Source organism: Pagrus pagrus (genome assembly GCF_965226575.1).
Source record: "Pagrus pagrus genome assembly, chromosome: 20".
NCBI classification, from domain to species: Eukaryota; Metazoa; Chordata; class Actinopteri; order Spariformes; family Sparidae; genus Pagrus; species Pagrus pagrus.
In genome coordinates, this window is record NC_140207.1 from 21181961 (window position 1) to 21200867 (window position 18907).

At 43.4% G+C, this 18907-nt stretch overlaps 1 protein-coding gene across 1 annotated transcript; it reads right to left on the minus strand.

Moving 5' to 3' along the window:
- Positions 1 to 6483: 6483 nt before the first annotated feature.
- Positions 6484 to 18747, minus strand: mtpap (mitochondrial poly(A) polymerase). Its single transcript, XM_084341217.1, has 9 exons — positions 18508 to 18747; positions 17847 to 18013; positions 17516 to 17737; positions 17149 to 17373; positions 14497 to 14708; positions 12515 to 12741; positions 11095 to 11187; positions 10917 to 10990; positions 6484 to 7457 (listed from the first exon to the last, which is right to left on the minus strand). The coding sequence occupies exons 1-9, from the start codon at positions 18656 to 18658 to the stop codon at positions 7119 to 7121; spliced, it is 1710 nt and encodes a 569-aa protein (XP_084197343.1). The 5' UTR covers positions 18659 to 18747; the 3' UTR covers positions 6484 to 7118.
- Between the last annotated feature and the right edge of the window lie 160 nt (positions 18748 to 18907).

The window sequence follows — 18907 nt, forward strand, 5'->3', positions numbered from 1 at the left end:
GTATGCTGCCAATTTTAACATATGCACATGCGTTATTACTCTGCTACAACTCAGTTCAGCGTTCTTGAATTTGCACTGAAATGTGTGAAAACGAGGAAATGGAGAGAACCATTTAATGACCATCAGCAGGATATATCACTCTGACAGAACTGTTGTAGCCATAAGATGTTCAGATGAGGTGTCACACCATTTCACTTTATAGTCTAGTTTTACTGACTGCAATAATACACCTTTCTTTCAGTGCTAAGTCATGCAAAAATCATCAATACCCACAGAGCTACAGAGAAAACACAGTGAAGAGTCGACAGCACAGCCACGCTCACAGTCCTGTGAGGGCCCCGACACACGGCGTCCGTCGGCCAGGCTGAGCGCTGTGTAGGTGAATCAGTACCAGACGAGAGAAACGGTGAGAAAAGTGAGGAAAGCAAGCAAATGACTAAAGTCGAGTCATTTTTCATCGATCATGCAATATATGAATAGTTTCCGGTGACATGGCCACCTGGAGCAAAACAACTGTCGACCAACAGATCAGCACGGTTCAGGAGGGAGCAGCTGTGTGTGGCGGACCAGCTGGCTAACTCACTAATCATGACGTGACTTAGATAACCAAACAAACAAGATACTTTAATGTAAAATACAAAGTTTTATTTTGTGATTTCACACTACAGCCATTAGACAGTGGACAGTAAAGGCATACGCATTAAATCTGGACACAGCGTTTGAGGCGGAGCCCCATTCATTCCTGAAAGCTGCTCAGTGCTGCATGAAGCTTAAAAAACTCGACTTTCCCTCGAAATTACCTGGATCTTCTGTGTTGGCGGCCCATAGCGCGTGGGCACTAGAGACTTCTGCCAACCGAGCTGGCTAACTTCCGGTTTAGCGCTCAGCTAACTTAAAATAATTTAATCGTGCGGCTCTTCTAGACTTTCCAAATTTTACTGGACCGAATGGATCAAATTCTGACAGTGACACGAGTCTTTCATTTAAAAAAAAATGTATCCACCGTTTTATAGACACTTCTTTCACAATGTAAACTTTTGGGAAAAAGTATTTCTGGGCCGCAGTGCATCACGAGACATAATACGGTTTAACCGCTATGAAAGTTGGCTTCAAAGCCTGGCGCGCTTCCTGGAGCTTGGTGTGGGCTCTGGGGCTGTACTTTTTTAAAAGCTAAATGCTAATTTCAGCATGGTAACATGCTCACAGAGAACATGCTTACATGTTACCATGTTCCCCATCATGGTTAAGCAAGTTAGCAAGCTAACAGTGGTGGCCTAAAGGTGAGCGATCCCTGGGCCGACAGGATAAACCTGGGTGGGGAAAGTGAAAAAAAAAAGCGGCGTTGCCCTTTCCTCATTCCCACCACTGAGGTGCCCTTGACCAAGGTCATTACCTTGACTGCTCCAGGTGTGAATGTGTGTAACTGTGGGGGATGTGAAGTGATTTTTTTTTTCAAAATGTCTTATTAACATAAAACCCAAAGTACAGCTGGGGCAGATGAGAATGCTATTAGTTCTGCAGGTATCTGGACAAAGCGAAATTCTGACCTGATTATGGAGCTACTGGAAAAGGTCATTCTGAGGGAAACATGAACGTCTGCACCAATTTCATGGCAATCCATCCACCAAGTTACTGAGGTATTTCTGAAGCAGCAGACTAACAGCTGTAAACTACTCAGTAATCTCATACTGTTTTATATTCTGCAGCCTTCACACCTATTCCCCCTTAAACACTGCCGTTGTCCTCTCACAGCCGAGTGTGAACTTCAGCTAGTCTTGTGGCTGTGCACATGTGAATCCATAAGAGTGAGTGTGTATCTCCTCAGTTCAGTGAGGGGAGCCAAGGCTGGAGCTGACGTGCCGGCTCTCACACAGCTGATAAGGCCCTCTCTGGCTGCAGTGCAGACTGTAGATTAAGCTCTTATAGAAAAGGGAGGAGAAATCTGGCTCATGAGGAGGGAGAGGGGGATGTTAGTGATCAACCCCCCCGGCAACATTATTATCTCCGCAGCCCAACACTGTCCCTGGAACAGCCTTGTCTATACCCTCCTTTAGGGGACGCCCACAGATGGCCAAACGTCCTGGACACAGGCCTGCTGATCAGTGCAGGGTCCACATCCTGCACACTGGGCTGAGCTGACAGAGGCTTATCGTATCAGTTCATTTTCATGAATATGCTTTCAAATGTTTTGCACAGATAAGTGTGTAGATGAAAATTAGTTAAAATTCTGTCTTTAAGAGCTGTGTTCACATTGCAATTATAATTCAGAACTGTGATGATACCGACTTTCTACGACAGCTCATTGGCTGCAAATACAACATGGTAGTGTTGCCACTCTTGGGATGAAAAAAAAATCTTTGACTTGAGGAATAAAATTGTAAATGCGTTCGAAGTTATGATATTGAGAGATAAAGACATTTAAAGTTGTTCTTTGTTTTGTCCAAGGAGAGCTGGGACAGTCTTAAGCCCCTTCAACCCTGAATGATCCTTGGGTATAGATGAAGGACGTCTTTGTAATGAGGAACTTTGTTCTACAAATTTTCCTCACGGGAAAATGAAATGGACAAATGGGACTCAGGAACAGGAAATCAGAGACTGCTGTGTCCACATCTTTACAGAGACCTGTCTCCACCATAATATCCTGGATCAGGCATGTTCTGAATGGACAGAGTGCAGGACTAAAGCTGGACGAGGAGAGGTGGACTCTGTGTTTACATCATTGATGCTTGATGCTTACACGAGTGTTAACCAGACGTCAAACTTTTATTGTGAGGATGCTGACCACTGTATTATCACCATCTTGTTGCTGCTGTTTACATTCACCCGGACGCAGATTTAAAAAATGCACATCCCTTTGTGTTTACATAAATAACTGTATATATGCTCTGTTTGTGTAGCATGAAGTGAGTTTACAAGCCTTTATTGCAGGATGTTACCTTGAGTTGTATAATGATGAATAAATCACCTTGATCTTCGAACGATCAAAATGCAAACCTGTAAAATAAATCCTCACCCTGATTATGTTTAGATCAAGCAAGAACTGAACTCAGCTCCTATGTGAAGACAGTGTACATCAAAGGGGTGTCAGCCTCTTCATGGCAGCTTTGACACAACAACAAAGCACATGTGATGGTATAAACGCAGCAGCCGGAGCTTTGGGACTGTGTCACATGTATATACGTGGCATCGCACATGCATTCTCCAAAGGCACCCAGGAGAGCTTGGTGGAGTGCTGCAGATGAGCGGGGTGCGTTTCCATGGATACACACCCATGTCCCGGTGGTCATGTGTGCTTGTGTGTGGTGTATCCATGTGACGGCGGCTCGATCTGGCCTGCGCTGAATGGAGGTAGCCTCTCTACTGTCCAGTGAGAGGAAGAATGTGCAAAGCACGGCGCTTGTTGACGCTCGGACGCCTCGGTTGCTATTAACTCTGTGCCAGGCTCCAATTAGGCAGCCATGCATCCTCCACTGAAACAATGGCACTGTTGGTGGGTACAGTAAGTCCCAGGCAGTCCCATAGCATAAACACATCGGCTTAGCTCATCTAGTTGGTCGCCAATAGTTTACCTCATGTTTTCATCGTAGAGAGACGTGGAGACACGTCGCACAGTCTGCTGCATGTTCACTGGGGTCACTTGAATGAATCTGTCAATAACCACACGTTTCAGCCAGTACACACCTCTGCAGTGAGTCTGCAGCCAGAGATACACAGAGTGATAACATGTGGCCTCCAGCGCTCCCTGCTCCCTCCGAGCAAACCCTGGTGTTGATGGGTGGGACGCCTGGGAGAAAAGGGAAGTTTGGGTTCCCCAGGGGACGCCAGGACGCTTGTCGCTCAACTATGGAAACCAGCGTAACGACCTCTCACAATGTTCTGGGGACAATTCATGGAACTGTGGGGGGGAAGTGCTTTGAGATTATGTTCTCCACACTGCTCTCAGGTCTTTGTGGAGGTAAGTAGAAGGAGTGGCGGGGTGATCGGATGGCTTGATAAAATAACTTCTGAAAGTGCTCCAACTGATAAGCACTTTCATCAAACACCACGTGCCCCAGAAGCTCGAGCCTTTTCCTCGAGTTCTAACAACAGCCTCTGCTCCAGACTTTCACATTTTTCAGGGGCATTCAACCTAACATGCATGCTGAGGTCTTTTTCATTTCTTGTTGTTTTTTCCTACCTTTCCTCCCTCAACGTGTTTCCTCAAATCCCTCTCGTGTTTGTCAAACCCTCAGGCCACCCTTTTACATTCTTTCAGGCTCTGAAGGCGCATTAGGAGCCAGAAAAAAGGCAGCAACATAAACTCTGGCCACAGGCCCGCTAAAACCTCTGGACTTCCTGAGAGAGGGCCAATCCATCTTGGACTTTTCAACAGTTTTCCTAATAAATCAGAGCCCGCAGTGTGCCGCCTGCAAACACTCTGGAGAAAGGTCACTGCTGGGCAGGTTAACCAAACACAACCTTGGTGCTTTTAGAACTTTACTTGGAGATGGTCACATAAAAACACTGCAAGGGTTGGCACGAGCTACAAAAAAATTTGATTAACCTTGACATTGACTTGTGGCACCTTTTGGCAAGTGGCCACGGTTTCTATCTATGCCTGTAATTACCCCATAAAAGTGCTCAATAAATGGAGAGTGCCATCAAAGAGGGGTCTATAAATTTAGAAAAACAGCACAGCACATTCTAAACCACCAAATACAAATCAGAAGATCCACAGCGCTGACGTCTAGCTCCTTCAAATGAACCCTACAACACTCAGCAGTCCTATTTCATCAAATTCTCCCGAGGTGTTGATTTCCCCACCCAGTGCTTCTCTAACCACCGCGTTTCATAACCACTCTGTGGCTCCACCAGCGCACATCCAGTCAGAAACTCACTCATGGAAATAAACAAACCCCGCAAACCTCAAAGAACGCTACCACTCTGAGGGGAGAGGAAAGAGATGCCAGAGATAGAGAGAGAGGCACGATGAATTTGAAAGAGGAATGGAAGCGAGAAGAGAGGAGGCAGGGACACCGGGTGAAGTTCAAAAGCAGGGGGTGTGAGGCTCTTCTGCCTCGCTGCTGTCCTCCCGGCCCTGTGGCGGAGGGTAGGATGGGAGGGGGAGGTAGTTAAAAGTTTGATCCTCTCACCCTTCTGACCTCCCACAGCAATAAGGGGAAAAGCAGCTGTGGGCTGCACACTCCCTGCTCCTCAAACACTGTCCCATGGGCCTGAGACAAACACTCAGACACACTCAGAGGACGTGAACCTGCACATGCACTCTGAACACATGCACCCTCAGGTCTTCTCTCTTTCCTCTGTCTCATAGACGCATACATCATTCAGGCTATGTAACTATGAAAAAAAAATGGATGTTAATGACCTCTTTGGCGTTTTGACTTGTTACCGGCTTCCTTCTTGAACCACATTTCAGACAGTGTGATTAGTGGACATTATGAGGCATTATGAGCTGGAAACTGACTGAGGAAGAGTTGAAGTGACATTTCTCTTTCCACATATTTAGCATGACATATCAACCAGTGGGTTTCCAGTGAGGTCAATTCATTCTACAGACTTCACCACAGCGCTGGCTCACTTTGACTCCAACAGACTGGTGACCAAACTGATGTGCTGTCTGCTTCTAGATCAATTTAACACATGCTACCACCATTATGTCATTGTTTTATATCATTTGCTTCTCCAAACTTTAATCCAGATGTAGGCTTAACATTTTACCGTCATTTGTTTTTAAAAAAAAACAACAAAAGGTAGTTAAAGGTTAACAGACCAAGTCAAAGATATGAGTGAATACTTTTACAATAGAGTACTATTAGTTAAATAGTTCATATGCAATGTATAAACAAATATAAGGCTTTATAGTTTTCCTTTCACACCAATACATTGAGCAAATAAATTCAAACTGTATCTCTCAGTTGCTCATTTTAAGCTATTTAAGCTAACGTTACTCGAGTTCCTGAAGTTTTTCCATCTCACCGCAGTTTCTCTATTTTCCCCAAGAAGCACTTGAGGTTGAACACCAGATCTGACTCATGTTTAGACCTGCATCAGATCAGAACAGGAAGTGATTGTTGAAACACAGACAGCTTTTCAGCTATCTAGGCTACTGTACTTAGCTTAGAGCTAAAACTTAGCTAAACTTAACCAACCACTGCAGGTCATGTTGCCCATCCATACTTTATGCTAGCCTATTGTAGCATTACTGTATAAAATCTGGTAACAGCAGCAAATACATTTTAGCCCGCAAGCTAACATTGACGATATTAGCTAGCTTTGAAAACGAGGAGCGCCCAGAGAAGTTTTTTCTAATCGTTAATGTATGACACAGATTGATAACATTATGAAGACAGAGGGTTAGTGAATGGTCTGTTAGTGTGAGGCCCTACACCCGAAACACTGAAGCCAGTGCTAACTGTTGGCACAGTGGCACTACAGTTTGATGTCACATGAGGAGTTCAAAATAAAATGAGTCAGAGACAAACAGAGGAGTAAAATAAATAAGGTTTTAATTAAATCTATCAAGTTATTGGAGGTAAAGGAGAGATTTTAACGTTCTTTACCACTTTCTCTCCAGACTCCTCACTTTTAACTAATAGTACTGTATTGATTCTTGATGTATGTGATAGCCTTTTAGTGCCTTTTGTCAGTTTTGAGGTGCAATAATAACCAAATGCAGTGTTTGCAATACAATCTTGATTATTCCATCCGTATTATACCGTTCATACAAAACATATATACAAAGTGATGTTGTTTGAGATGTAAACACATGATGTTGGTAATCAGTGTAAATGATAATATCCATGTACAGATTCTGAATCAGATGAACAGACAGATCTTCACTCTCAGCTCCTGCATGAGCATCTGGCAGTTTCCACAGTACTGACTTTAATCACAACAGGGTAGGGAAGTCTACAGTGGAGAACACAGTAATCAATCCCTTATTTTAGGTCCCAGACATATGCACATACAGGCCTCAGTAACACCCTCCAGTGTCCATGTTTGGAACTAAAGTCCAGTGCAGAAGCTGCTCCTCGCCTCCTCAGTGAGACTTTCCTCCAATGAAACAGCTAAAGTAAGAGTACGAGGATGGAGCTGATTTCCGAGATTTCCCAAGAGTCCTAGCTTTTCTTTGGCTGTTTGTTATTCTTCAAAGACTCCAGCAGGCTCCTGATCCTCTCACTTGCTGGCTCCCGTCTCCTTTTATGGCGACTTTTGATCTCTGCGACCTGGGAGGGCTGGAGGAGGGCAGCGAGTCCCCATGGTCTGGGAGTGTTCCCTGCAGTATCACCTGCGGGCCTGGTGGTTTCACTCTGGTGGAGCAGCCAGGAGCTCTCCTGACATAAAGCCACGAAGCGCCCCAGCTGTGTGGCGTTGACGTTCTTGCTGACGTTCAGAGAGGTTTCAAACGGGTTCTGGATGTGCAGCGGGGAGACCTCCGGCTTGTTCTGCTCTTTGCCCTGGAGAGAGAGAGGGGGACAAAGCTGGCAGATGAAAACACACTCTGGAGCAGTGGCAGCTATAAGAGCAGTCCTGTATGTACAGTGTGTTCTGGTCCATCTCTATCTCATTGGTCATGGTTTTAACTCTCTGCTGCTGTATCTGGGGCACGTAAAGCTGACTGAACACCTCATCACGGGCGAGCAGATGGGAGAGGGAGAGACGTGCACGTGGCTCTGGAAGCGTTTTGACATGAGTCATGAAAAGGAGAAATAATTCAGGAAGTGGAACAAAAAAATGACAGGAATGTGCTCGACTGATATAAAAACCTGCTGTGCACACCGAACGTGTTAGCAACAGAAGCATACATGATGTGTACTGCATCTGTCGGGCAGTCATGGCCATCACATGAACCATCAATACGTGGGTCAGAGAGGAGTCAAGAACCTTCTACAGTACTCTGCATACCGTATCCTGCCTACAGCCTGACAGTAAAGGGGCAGGAGGGACGGAGTATGGCGACATAAAGCCATCAGTCAGAGAGGAGCGAGGCAGAGAATTGTAGCACAGTAAAGCAGATTTATGGCTGTTGCTCCGCTGGTGAACGCCTGTTGGCATGGGTCATGGCCACAGTCTACCTGCAGGCTTCCTCTGCTGTGCCAAACCTGATATTAGTCTTGTATATTAATCTTTAGGGTCAAACAATTAGTTAAACCCCTGCATCTCATATGATGTGCCACCAAACTCCTACTTTCATCAATTCAGTTATCAGCTACCACTCTACTGGCAAACGTAACGGCTGATAAGTAGGATGTTGTTTAATGTTACACAGTTTTTGAGATACGTTTAAGTTGAATCTATTTTAATTTTATCTATATAAAGCGTGGATGCTCTTTCCGTGACTATAAAAAGTATAACGCAGGCACCGACACACAACAGCAGGCTGAAGATGGGTCTAAATAGAATAAATATGTGTTTGTTTACACTGAGCCTGATGGAGCTCCTAATTGGAGTCCCAGCTTAAGGGCGCCGGGCCCCGTGGGGCCGGCATCAATCACACATGACAAGGACAGATGTCATCTCTGTGTGTGGTGTGTGGGAAGACGCCATCCACCAAACATCGCCTTTATTACCAACAGATTTCTCTGCTGGAGCTCAGAGCTGAGGCTGGGAGGAGACGTCGAAAAGGAGGCTGAAAATTGGTTTCCTTAAGAGCCGAAGCTCCTCCACGAAAACATTTTCTTTATGTTCTCATTAGTTAATGAGGCGAAGGATAGATTTTGCAGGCAGATTAGAAACCATCCGAGTAACAGGACGGTACATTTTGTGAGTAGAGCCTGACTGGTGCTGTTTATTCAGTATTTTTAATCAAGATCCTCGAAACATGTTTAAGACATAAAGACAAATTAAATGCTCTCTGGTGGAAAAACAAAAAAAAAAAAAAGTGTATTGACATTTCTTATTACATATCGTCTCTGCAGCAAGTTTATATCAGCTGATATTAGCCCAGCTGATTGATTGGTCCAGTGGTCCAGGACAGTTTCAGACAGCAGCAGCAGCTAGTGTCCACAGGACAGACACTAGAGCCCTGACTGGTTATGGAACACAGCTGCCTTCATCTGTCTCTTGAGATGAGATGGGAGGACATCAGATTTATCCCAGTTTGGGATAAAAATTCTCAGGCTTAGTTGATTCTGGGGAAGTTCCATCATTGTGATAATGGTGAGTCTGAATATTGAGAATATTCTCACATAAGTGACTTGGAGAAGCTGTCTGGCTCGATAACATACAGTCCTATATCGATTTCCTTTTAAAGTTTGTCTTTTTAAGAACATTTTGATAACTAACACAATAATATCATGAATCACAATTATTTTGGCCAGGATAGTCCTGGTCTGGTAACTTTTACATTAAAGCTCCTTCTGAATTCACTCAGACATTACTGGACATTTACTATTAGAGATACAATGCTTGCATGATATTAAGCACCTGATGTATAGAAGAAAGTGGTGTGGTGAGTTAAGTTATGGTATGTAGGAAGACGGGTGTTTCTGTGCTCTCATAAGGTGAGATAATGTGATGGATGTTTCAGTCATCATGAAAGGCAGCAGAGCAGATACACAGACATATTACCATTCATTCATTTGGAATCACGTGTCTGCGCTCCAGATAAATGTAAGGGCTCCACAAACCCTGAAGGAAATATCTGACTCCAGCTTGTTCACCAGCTGGTCTCTAACTGTGTGTTTGCTGTGTGCTGCTGGATGAAATGATGCTATGACTATCAGAGCTCCTTAAAGCTGAGAGGAGCTGCAGATTCAGCTGTTGATTCTCTGGAGGTCCTTCTCAACTATTCAATCATTACTTTTAGCCGACTGTTTTTCAGTTACTTATCTAAACACAAATCCGAGGAAGTATCAGAAGTAGACAGGCCTTAATTATTGCGGTGGCTTTGCTCAACAACATGTGCTCATTGAATGCAAGCTGTGGTGAGAAGTGAACGGTTTTGTACTTTTACCTTTACTTTCTATGCAATGTTACTTTTGACAACGACGTCTAGGACGTCATGAAGAGAACAGTGCTGATCTCAGCTGCTCTAACAATAGTGCCAAACTTCAACTTTGGTAACAAACTGAATGTGAAGTACATGAGCCTCAACTTCATGATGAGTGTCCTGTCTCAGACCAAACACTTTACATAGATTCACTGGACATGTGGAGGACCAAGATATCTGCCAGGAGCGGACCAACAATGTTATAATTACTTTAATTCATTTATCATTATTGTTATTTTGACCCTCTGTACATGAGGCCTAGTTGTCTTGTTGTTGTCAGGCTATTAATGAAATAATGTTTTTAAAACAAAGACAAATTTGTATTTTTAGATGTTTGACTGATGCATCTGGTCGGTAATGATTAAATGTAGCTCTTGATAGATTATGCTAGCTAGCTAGTGCAGTAACGTTAGTATATTACACAGTACTTCATCATTTGGAATGTGGTAATGGTCATTTGTTTTTACTGTTCCTCCATCATCTATTCTGGCTATTGTCCTAAGCAATGTCTAATATGAAAAATATGAATGACAGTAAGGTCACCATCCATATAAAAAACTTTATCATTAACTGGGCACCACTGTCTTTACCTATGCTGCTGTTACTGTGAGCAGGCGGAGGTTCCAACGCAGTAATGGCGGCGACGTTAGATGGTTGGAACCACAAATCGCTCTGCAGATTCATCTATGACCTTCGCTGCTTGCTCGTAAGCTACACCGTGTTCAGGTGTAACAGCTGACTCAGTGAATGGACGTTTATACACATTCATTTAGCTCTCTTCAGTCAATCAGAAGTAAGTTCTGTGGTTTAAGTACCGCTGGTCAGGACTCACTGCGCTACATAATCAAGACATAATGTGAATTGTCATCTTAGGGTCTGTCGTCTGTGGTTACAAGGGACTCATGATATGAACAAACATACATACCTTTCTGATGTTTATGGACATCTTGGTGAAAGCAAAGGTGGCGTAGAAGTCAAAGAATTCACACAGCAGTTGCTCTGAGAGAAAAGTTAGAAAATGGAGTTAGTGGCTAACAGAAACTGTGGTATCAATCAAAGTGAGTTGTAGCCCTGCAGCTCCAACTCCACGCTCCCGTGCTCACCCAGTGTTTCTGTGTTGCTCTGGAGCTGGATCCTGCTGAAGTCGCTGACAAACGTGCAGTCGTTCCCCTCAATCATGCTCTTGTCCGCGGGACCTTGTGGGACAAGAGCAGGGATACAAGGTAAATGACTGCCTTAACAGGCCTATGATGGCCATAAATAAGACAGAGACGGATGGTGTCGGTGCATTCATGGAGAGGAAACAATATATCCCAGGGGGAAGGACAGTGAGCTGCATGAACATGTATGAATATGAAAGTGGTCAGAGAACAGAGAGTATGGATCAGGTCTTTGCTTGGCTGGTTTTCTTCTCCAGCAGTGCCCTTGTAACCAGTCTCCTTCACCACCATGAGGCGGCTGGTGTCTGTGTGTGTGTGTGTGTGTGTGTGTGTGTGCGTGTGTGTGTGTAAAACACCGCTGTTTAAATAGCTGCCTGTATGCTGCCGTGTGTGTCCGGAGGAGGCGGGGTCATTGACCTTCCCAGAGTGATGGGCCTTTTATTGTCCTGTAAGCACTCTGTGTGATAGAGTCTGTGCTAAACGGGGCAGAGGAAGAGGAGGTGGAGGAAGTGGAGGAGATGGAGGGAGGAGGAGGAGGGGGGGGGGGTAGATTGCTTTTGGAAGGCAATTATCAGGCAGCCAAGGTGACAGAGAGAGAGAGTAGACAGAGATGGAGGAGCTGCAGTGGCAGGCAGTGTGGTGTGCCGGTGGTTCATATTATCATCGAACACATTCATACACATGGTAATGAGAAGGTAAGGCGCGCTCTAATGTCTGCTGCAGAGCCAGCACTGAAACCTCCCTCTTAGCACTTACGAACTGCTACATTTCAAATACTTTAATCAAATTTAAATGTAATTTAATTTTAACAAATTTAAATATAACATCATAGTGAAGGAAAAACTTATGAAAATCCAACCAGACAGCAGTTGTGCTAATTGTTTGTACCATTGCCCACAAATATCTTGTACACAAATATTAAGGAAATAAATACCATAAACTACTGCCTATATTTATGAGTTGATAACCCCTGTGAGCCTGATCACTGCCGGAGGTCCTCTGGGCAGGGCCCTATCTGATGATGTCAAAATCTTTTTCTTAACTGATCCACTCTGTTGTGATTGGCAGTATTACATTATATTATCTTCTGGATCTTATTTACTTTGATTATACATTTTTATTGTAAAGCACTATGTAACTTTGTTTATAAAAGGTGCCATATAAATGTAGCTGCCATTATTATCATTGCTATTATCATCGTCATCATTATTATTATTATCATTAGTGTTGTTATAGTTATTATTATCACCAACATTATCATTATCACTATTAATTTTTACATGCCATCATATCGCCCTAATCTTGGTTCTATTCTTGGTTACGGGGGACAGCGTGGGGTCAGTCAGGTGGTGCTGGGTGGTACCTGCCAGGCCCTTTAGGTGGTCCAGGGTGGGGATGATGGGAGTGCTCCTCTTCTGCAGGAAGAATAGCACCATGACGGTGAGGGAGAAGTTGGTGATCCAGGCTCCAGGTATGCTGCTGGTGATGCCGTGAGCTCGGGCCCAACAGCGCACGGTGAACACCAGGAAACGCACCCGAGGGTCCAGCTGTCCATAGAGGTAGAGCAGCTCTGTGCTCTTGATCGCCACCCTGTGGAGAACAGGCAGAATTGCTACTGGGGCGTATTTGTGGCTGTTTGTATCAGTGTCGGGAGACTTTCATGACAAAATAAAAATCGAAATATCAAATAGGAAATAAGGCAGTTATTCTGTGATATCCTGACATTGACAGTAACCATGGTGGCATGATTCAAGCTTCTGCATCAATCTGTTGATGGAAAAAAAGGGGAAAATATACTTCAGCAGCAGCTGTGTTGCAATGTTCTCCTAGATATTTAGCCATGGCACGACGTCCCAGCATACATGGGCTGAATGAAATTATTGTCTCAATTATTCGTTTAGTTGTTTGTTCTAAAATATCAGAAAAAGTTGAAATATATCGATCAGTGTTTCCCAAAGCTCAAGGCGACGTCCTCAAGTGTCTTGTTTGGTCCACAACCCAAAGATATTCAGATTTCTGTCATAGAGGAGGAAAGAAACAAGAAAATATTCACATTGAACAAGCTGACATCACAGAATTCTATTGTATGTAAAAAATCTCTGTCAGCTTGTTAAATGTGAATATTATTTTCTAAGTGTCCTATTTTCATTTAGATTAGCTCTTTAAAATACAGGGAACACTGTGATAGGAGTGTGTCAGAGCAGCACTGAGTCACTCGAGTTGTTGCTGTCACTGCTATTGATCATTTACAAGGAAAGCAACGTTGACAACGAGGGTTGCAATAGTATGAGATATTCATGGAGTGATAACCCTCTCAAAACGGTCTATGGTACAGAATTATTATTATTATTGTCATTATCATCATCATCGTCAGTAGTAGTATTATATTTATTATTATAATTGAATGTTTTTTGGTTAAACAAACGCTTGATTAAAATTTCACAAAGAAACAATTCAACAACACAGATGAGCTCATGTACACGGTGTGACAATTTTCATACCACAGCATACCTTGAAAACGGTCTATCACAGCAACCCTACTGACAACTAAACCATGAATTGATAATTGTTGTGGCTTTATTATAAAGGGTTATAACTAAACCAGTATAAAATATTAGCATAATGATAAACATCCACTTGATCCTGACACTTCACACACTCCTGACTGCAGAAAGTAAAAATCCTATATCATGATGAAGGTGAAGGGTCAGTGAAACCAAAACGTCAGCAAAACCACCACTAGAGAGCAGTCTTCAGCCAGTCACACTCAGCTGCTGCTAGTTTTCGGTTTCTGTGACCCACACACAGACACACACAGACGCACACACACTCCGAGCCAGGAAGGTGCTGCGCTTTAGAGATCTCAGAGTGCGATTTGAAAAAAAGTCCCCCTCACATCCACCCACAGTGGGTGCTTCAACTCCATTTCCTTAGAAAGTGCTCTGTGGTTTTCTGTACGTTAGCAGGTGTGTATACCATCAACTGAGACCAATGAGGCTGGAAGGGAAGAAGTGAAACACAAACAAGTCCCCCCCATAGCCCCTCTGTTCAGTTTCACTGTGGCAGCATGCAACCGAGCCCTCACAGCACTTCCTGCCACAGAACAGTGTCTGTTTGGGGCTTTTGCAACGCCAGTGTGGCCAGATGATATTCAGGACAACAGAAAACTAACGAGCAGTTTCTGTGAAGCAACAGGCCTATGACCAGCTCAGATTGGCATTTCGAGATATGACCCCGAAACTGACCCTTTCTTTAAGAAACCACTGCAACACCAGAGCCATAACGCATGGTTTACATACAGGCTTAAAGCCATGGTGCTGTAATATATGTAGCCAGGGGGATTACCTGTTGTTGGCTGTGAGGTCACACTGAAAACCAGAGGGCTGGTGAGCAAAACGGAGCAGGGGACATCGTGCGTTGAGAATCTTCTGCACCCCAACACACCCCGGGCCAAACTGGTCCACACACTCCCCGATGACGGACAGGATGCTCTGGGTGACGGCCCGCTCTGAGTTGGCCCTCTTCAGCTGGTACTCCAGTGACAGACCTGATTTTGGCTGCAAACACAGAGTTTCATTAATGATCCTAAATCACACTCTGTTTGTAACTTACGGCACAATATTTACTTTACACCATTTTTTTTCAAGTTTACAAAATCCCAGTGTACTACTCCTGAACGGTACTGTGTCCTTTAAAGCTTCAATAATGGAAGAAAAAAGTGGGGTCCATTATAGTAAAACAGCAGCTAACAGTGATTCATGTCTGACATTGCACTGCAGAGTGAACTATTGATTATGGAAGGAAGCGGCAGCAGATTCCCTGCGCTGTTCACACATATCAGCAGGGTCCTCTGCATCAACTGCTCCACTTTGGTAATCCAAAATGACCAAACACAAATAATGGAAAATACGGTCAAAATTTCCCAAATATCTTGTTTGGTCTGAACAACAGTCCAAAGCCGGAAGCTTCTTAGTTAACAAGAAAACACAGAAAAGAAGAAGATCCTCACAATTGAGAGGCTGGAACCAATATCAGGCATTGTTGCTTGAAACGTGACCTAAAATATGACCAAATTATCAAAACAGTTGCAGATGAACTGACTAAATTCAACATGGCTATACTTATATTGTCCTTTACAATTTACCACACACACACACACACACACACACACACACACACACACACACACACACACACACACACACACACACACACACACACACACACACACACACACACACACACACACACACACACACACACACACGGTGCTGGCCTGACCATCGGACACTGGTGACACTTAACACTAACTGACTATTGATGAACAGGTTCAGCTCTGCACTATGAAGAACTATAAAGAATAAAACACACATCTTGTAACAGTTAGATGTCATGTATTGCTGTAAGACTTCACTTTAACGGCCTGATTTTGCATTTATAAGCAGTATACAAACATTTATTAAATGGTTTCGAACACTATAATACAATGACTTCACAGTCTTCAATAATGTAAAGGATTTTGTCTGCAATTATAATTTTTCCTATGAAGACAGATTTTATGTCTATCTCTACTTGATTTGGTTTAGCAAGTGACATTTTACCCACATTATTCCAAATGATTGATACTTTCAAACACATACAGTAACTCTGACTTTAACATAATTAAGTGATTCCAGGCAACAGACGCATAAATCAATGCAAACCCCTTACCAAGGTAATGTTTGTTAGACTTGAAGGAAAAGCTTTAATTCAAACAGCAAAGTGTGTCTGTAGTATTTTCAAACCCTTTTTGTTCTCCACAGCTGTCTTCACTTTCACTCTGCAGAACTCACAAAACTCAAACGGTGGTAAATGACAGCAGCTGGTATCTGTTTCACTTTTTCCCTCTGCCAAGGAGGAAATGTTTCACCTGCGTCTGTTGGTTGGTTTATCAGCAGGATTACACGAAACCTACTGAACAGATTCCCATGAAAATTGGGTGGAGGCTCAGCCCAGAATACACCCCATTAACTTTTGTGCAAATCAGATAAATGGACGGATTTATCCAGGATTTTTTTCTCACTTTCTGTAACATATGAGATAGGGCTTTTTTTTTTTTTAACATTCTCATCTAATTGGATTTTGATGTAAACATCAGGTGTATTTAGGTGAGAGGTATCTATGAGTGAGTACAATTTATGCAGATCCTAGATCAGGGGCCCCGTTTATAAAACTGTGCGTAAAATTCACGTCTAAATATTCAGATTTATAACAGTGTGCACACACATCCTACACTGCGTTCCCTTCATAAATCACAATCAACTCAGAATGTGGTGCATCTTTTGCGAGCTTCATGTCAGGCTCATAGATGCCTATAAATAGTCAGTGAACAACCCGTAATTAATGTTGATGAAGGACACAGATGTGAAAGGCGCACCATGACTCAGGTAGCTTCATCAGCGTTACCTTGTTTAGAATGATTTAAGCATTCACAACCGGTCAGCAGGTTAGAGTTAAAAAAAAAGACTTCTTTTATGTGACTTAAGCTGTACACTGAAAGATAATAATATGAAAATTACCCTGACTGAAACTGACAGTGAATGGATCATCACCTCACTGACAGTCAGTGTAACGATCAGGTGATAGAAATATCTGAAACAATGAACTTGTATCTACCCGACCAAGGCAACATCAATTAAAACTACAGTTCTACTCTGCACGTTCAAAGTATGTATTATCCTAAATTATGTTTTTTTTTGTTTATACAGGGATATAGAGTCTGATATTGGATTAGACTTAGCGATAGTATCATGAATGGGTATGAAAGGGGAATCCTCGAAAGGCTCAGTCGTTCACAAACAAGGATGAGGCGAATTTCACCACTTTGTGAACACAGGGTTGTATAAAGGCGATTACTACATGGGCTCAGGAACACTAAAATGTCTATAAACCCTGTTTGGTTGCAAATTGCATTCTGTTTTAATTTACAACTCTCTCTCCCCAACCTCCCATTATTACCGTCTTTGCCTTTCTCCCACTGATGCCATCCAGGTCCAGGATCACGTCCAGGTCACAGCCCAGCTTTCCAAAACCGTTCACCGATGAGCCGAAAGGCTTGATGGTGCATTCTGGGAAATAAGCAGCAGCAATGTCCTGGAGCAGAGAGCAGACGAGGAAACGCAGTCGGCTGTTCTCCTCTGTTAGCTGATAGGATTCTGTCAGGGAGATCACCTGCCGGTCTATCTGAGGGGGAAAGAGAAGACGGACCATGTTAGCATGTTAGCATGTTAACTTTCACAGATGGATTTGTATTTAAAGTCGACTCCAACCCTCTGGATTGTTTAATCTAATCTGTAACTCTGTGTGTGACAACCAGTCCACTTACACTTTCCTCTCTGGACAGCCTCTGTATAAGCTGGCTGATGGGAGCAGTGGTCTGTGGCTGGTACTGCTGGTTCGTTGAGCCCGCTGAGTCGACGTTCTTCAGTGACAGCAGTCTTGATTTAAAAGGCACCAAGGCTTCATGGCTGACAGTGGGGATGGCTGCCTCTTCAAGTAAAGATGCAACGCTTTCCCGGTTGGTAAATTCCACTACGGCATACATGCCCTGGAAAATAACACAAATACACACAATTACATCTTCCAACTGAATGCAGTCAAGTTGGTCTTATATGTACCTTATAACATGTTAAAACAATGCTTGGTCGTTCACGCACATAGCTTTCATAAAAGAAGTATTTCTTGACTTCTCCATGTCTTGATAAAAACTTGAGGAACTTTTTCTCATTGGTTCTGGGGCTGCAGTTGATGAGGACAGATCTCTCCGCCTCTCCTTGTCTCTCCGCCTGGACAGCAGACAAAGACCTGCGTCCATGCTTCTCATCTGATAACAGAGAAGCAGAGCATCAGTCACTGCTGTAGTTTCACTTTAAGGATGGCTTGGATTTGTTGTCATTGTTCATCCCTGTGCAGTTAGCATAACGTTATCAGACAAACTTTGCAGCATTAGCTGTAAGACGAATAGCACGTTTCATTAACTCTTACAGGATACTGTTTCATTCGGCATACAAATCATCCACAAAGCAACATCTATTAATGTCAACTCTTCTTTGAAATGACAAATGCAATGACTTCAGGAGAAGATTTTATTGAAACAGGACTCCTTGGCAGAGAAAAAACAACGCCGAATTTTACCGAGACCCTTTACCCTTACATTTTCTATTCAATAAATCACGTATTTTGGATGACAGCCAACCCAACCCAAAACATGCAGATTTCTGAATGAAGTTTGGAATGACGGCTTAATCCAGGTGAGTGAGCTAGCATCAGGGCTAGGAAGAAGGCTAACTTAGTTTGTCTGTCGCGTGATAAACTGACCAGTTTCCTCTTTTCGAAGTGCGTCACCCTCCGCGGCAGCGACGTTTGTTCCGATACTCCTGTGGAGAAATGTGTCGACCCTCCGTAGGCTCCTCACCAAGCTGCCCCTGCCCCTCATATGTAACCTGCACACTGCTAAGGAGGACGCCATTGCTGTTCAGAAAGAAACGGAACAGCGCATGCGCGTGGTCCTCTGTACGGCAACTGACAGGCACCAAATTGTGCGGATGGCGACAAAAATACGCCTGTAGGTTCTGGATGATGGGTCAACTTCTAGTTTGTCCTCGGTAGCTTCTACAGTAACAGCCCCTATTGAACTTTCTGTGACTAATGAACGTAAAGTACGTAAACTAATATGTTATATTTCTGTTATGACTTGTTTTATATCAAGAGTTCCTTT

Excerpts from the sequence above, each read along its gene's own strand:
- mtpap (XM_084341217.1), bottom strand. The coding sequence starts at position 18,658 with ATGGCGTCCTCCTTAGCAGTGTGCAGGTTACATATGAGGGGCAGGGGC. Across the intron at positions 18,014-18,507 it reads ACTTCGAAAAGAGGAAACTG|ATGAGAAGCATGGACGCAGG; the intron begins GTCAGTTTATCA and ends CTCTGTTATCAG. Across the intron at positions 17,374-17,515 it reads GGCTGTCCAGAGAGGAAAGT|ATAGACCGGCAGGTGATCTC; the intron begins GTAAGTGGACTG and ends TTTCCCCCTCAG.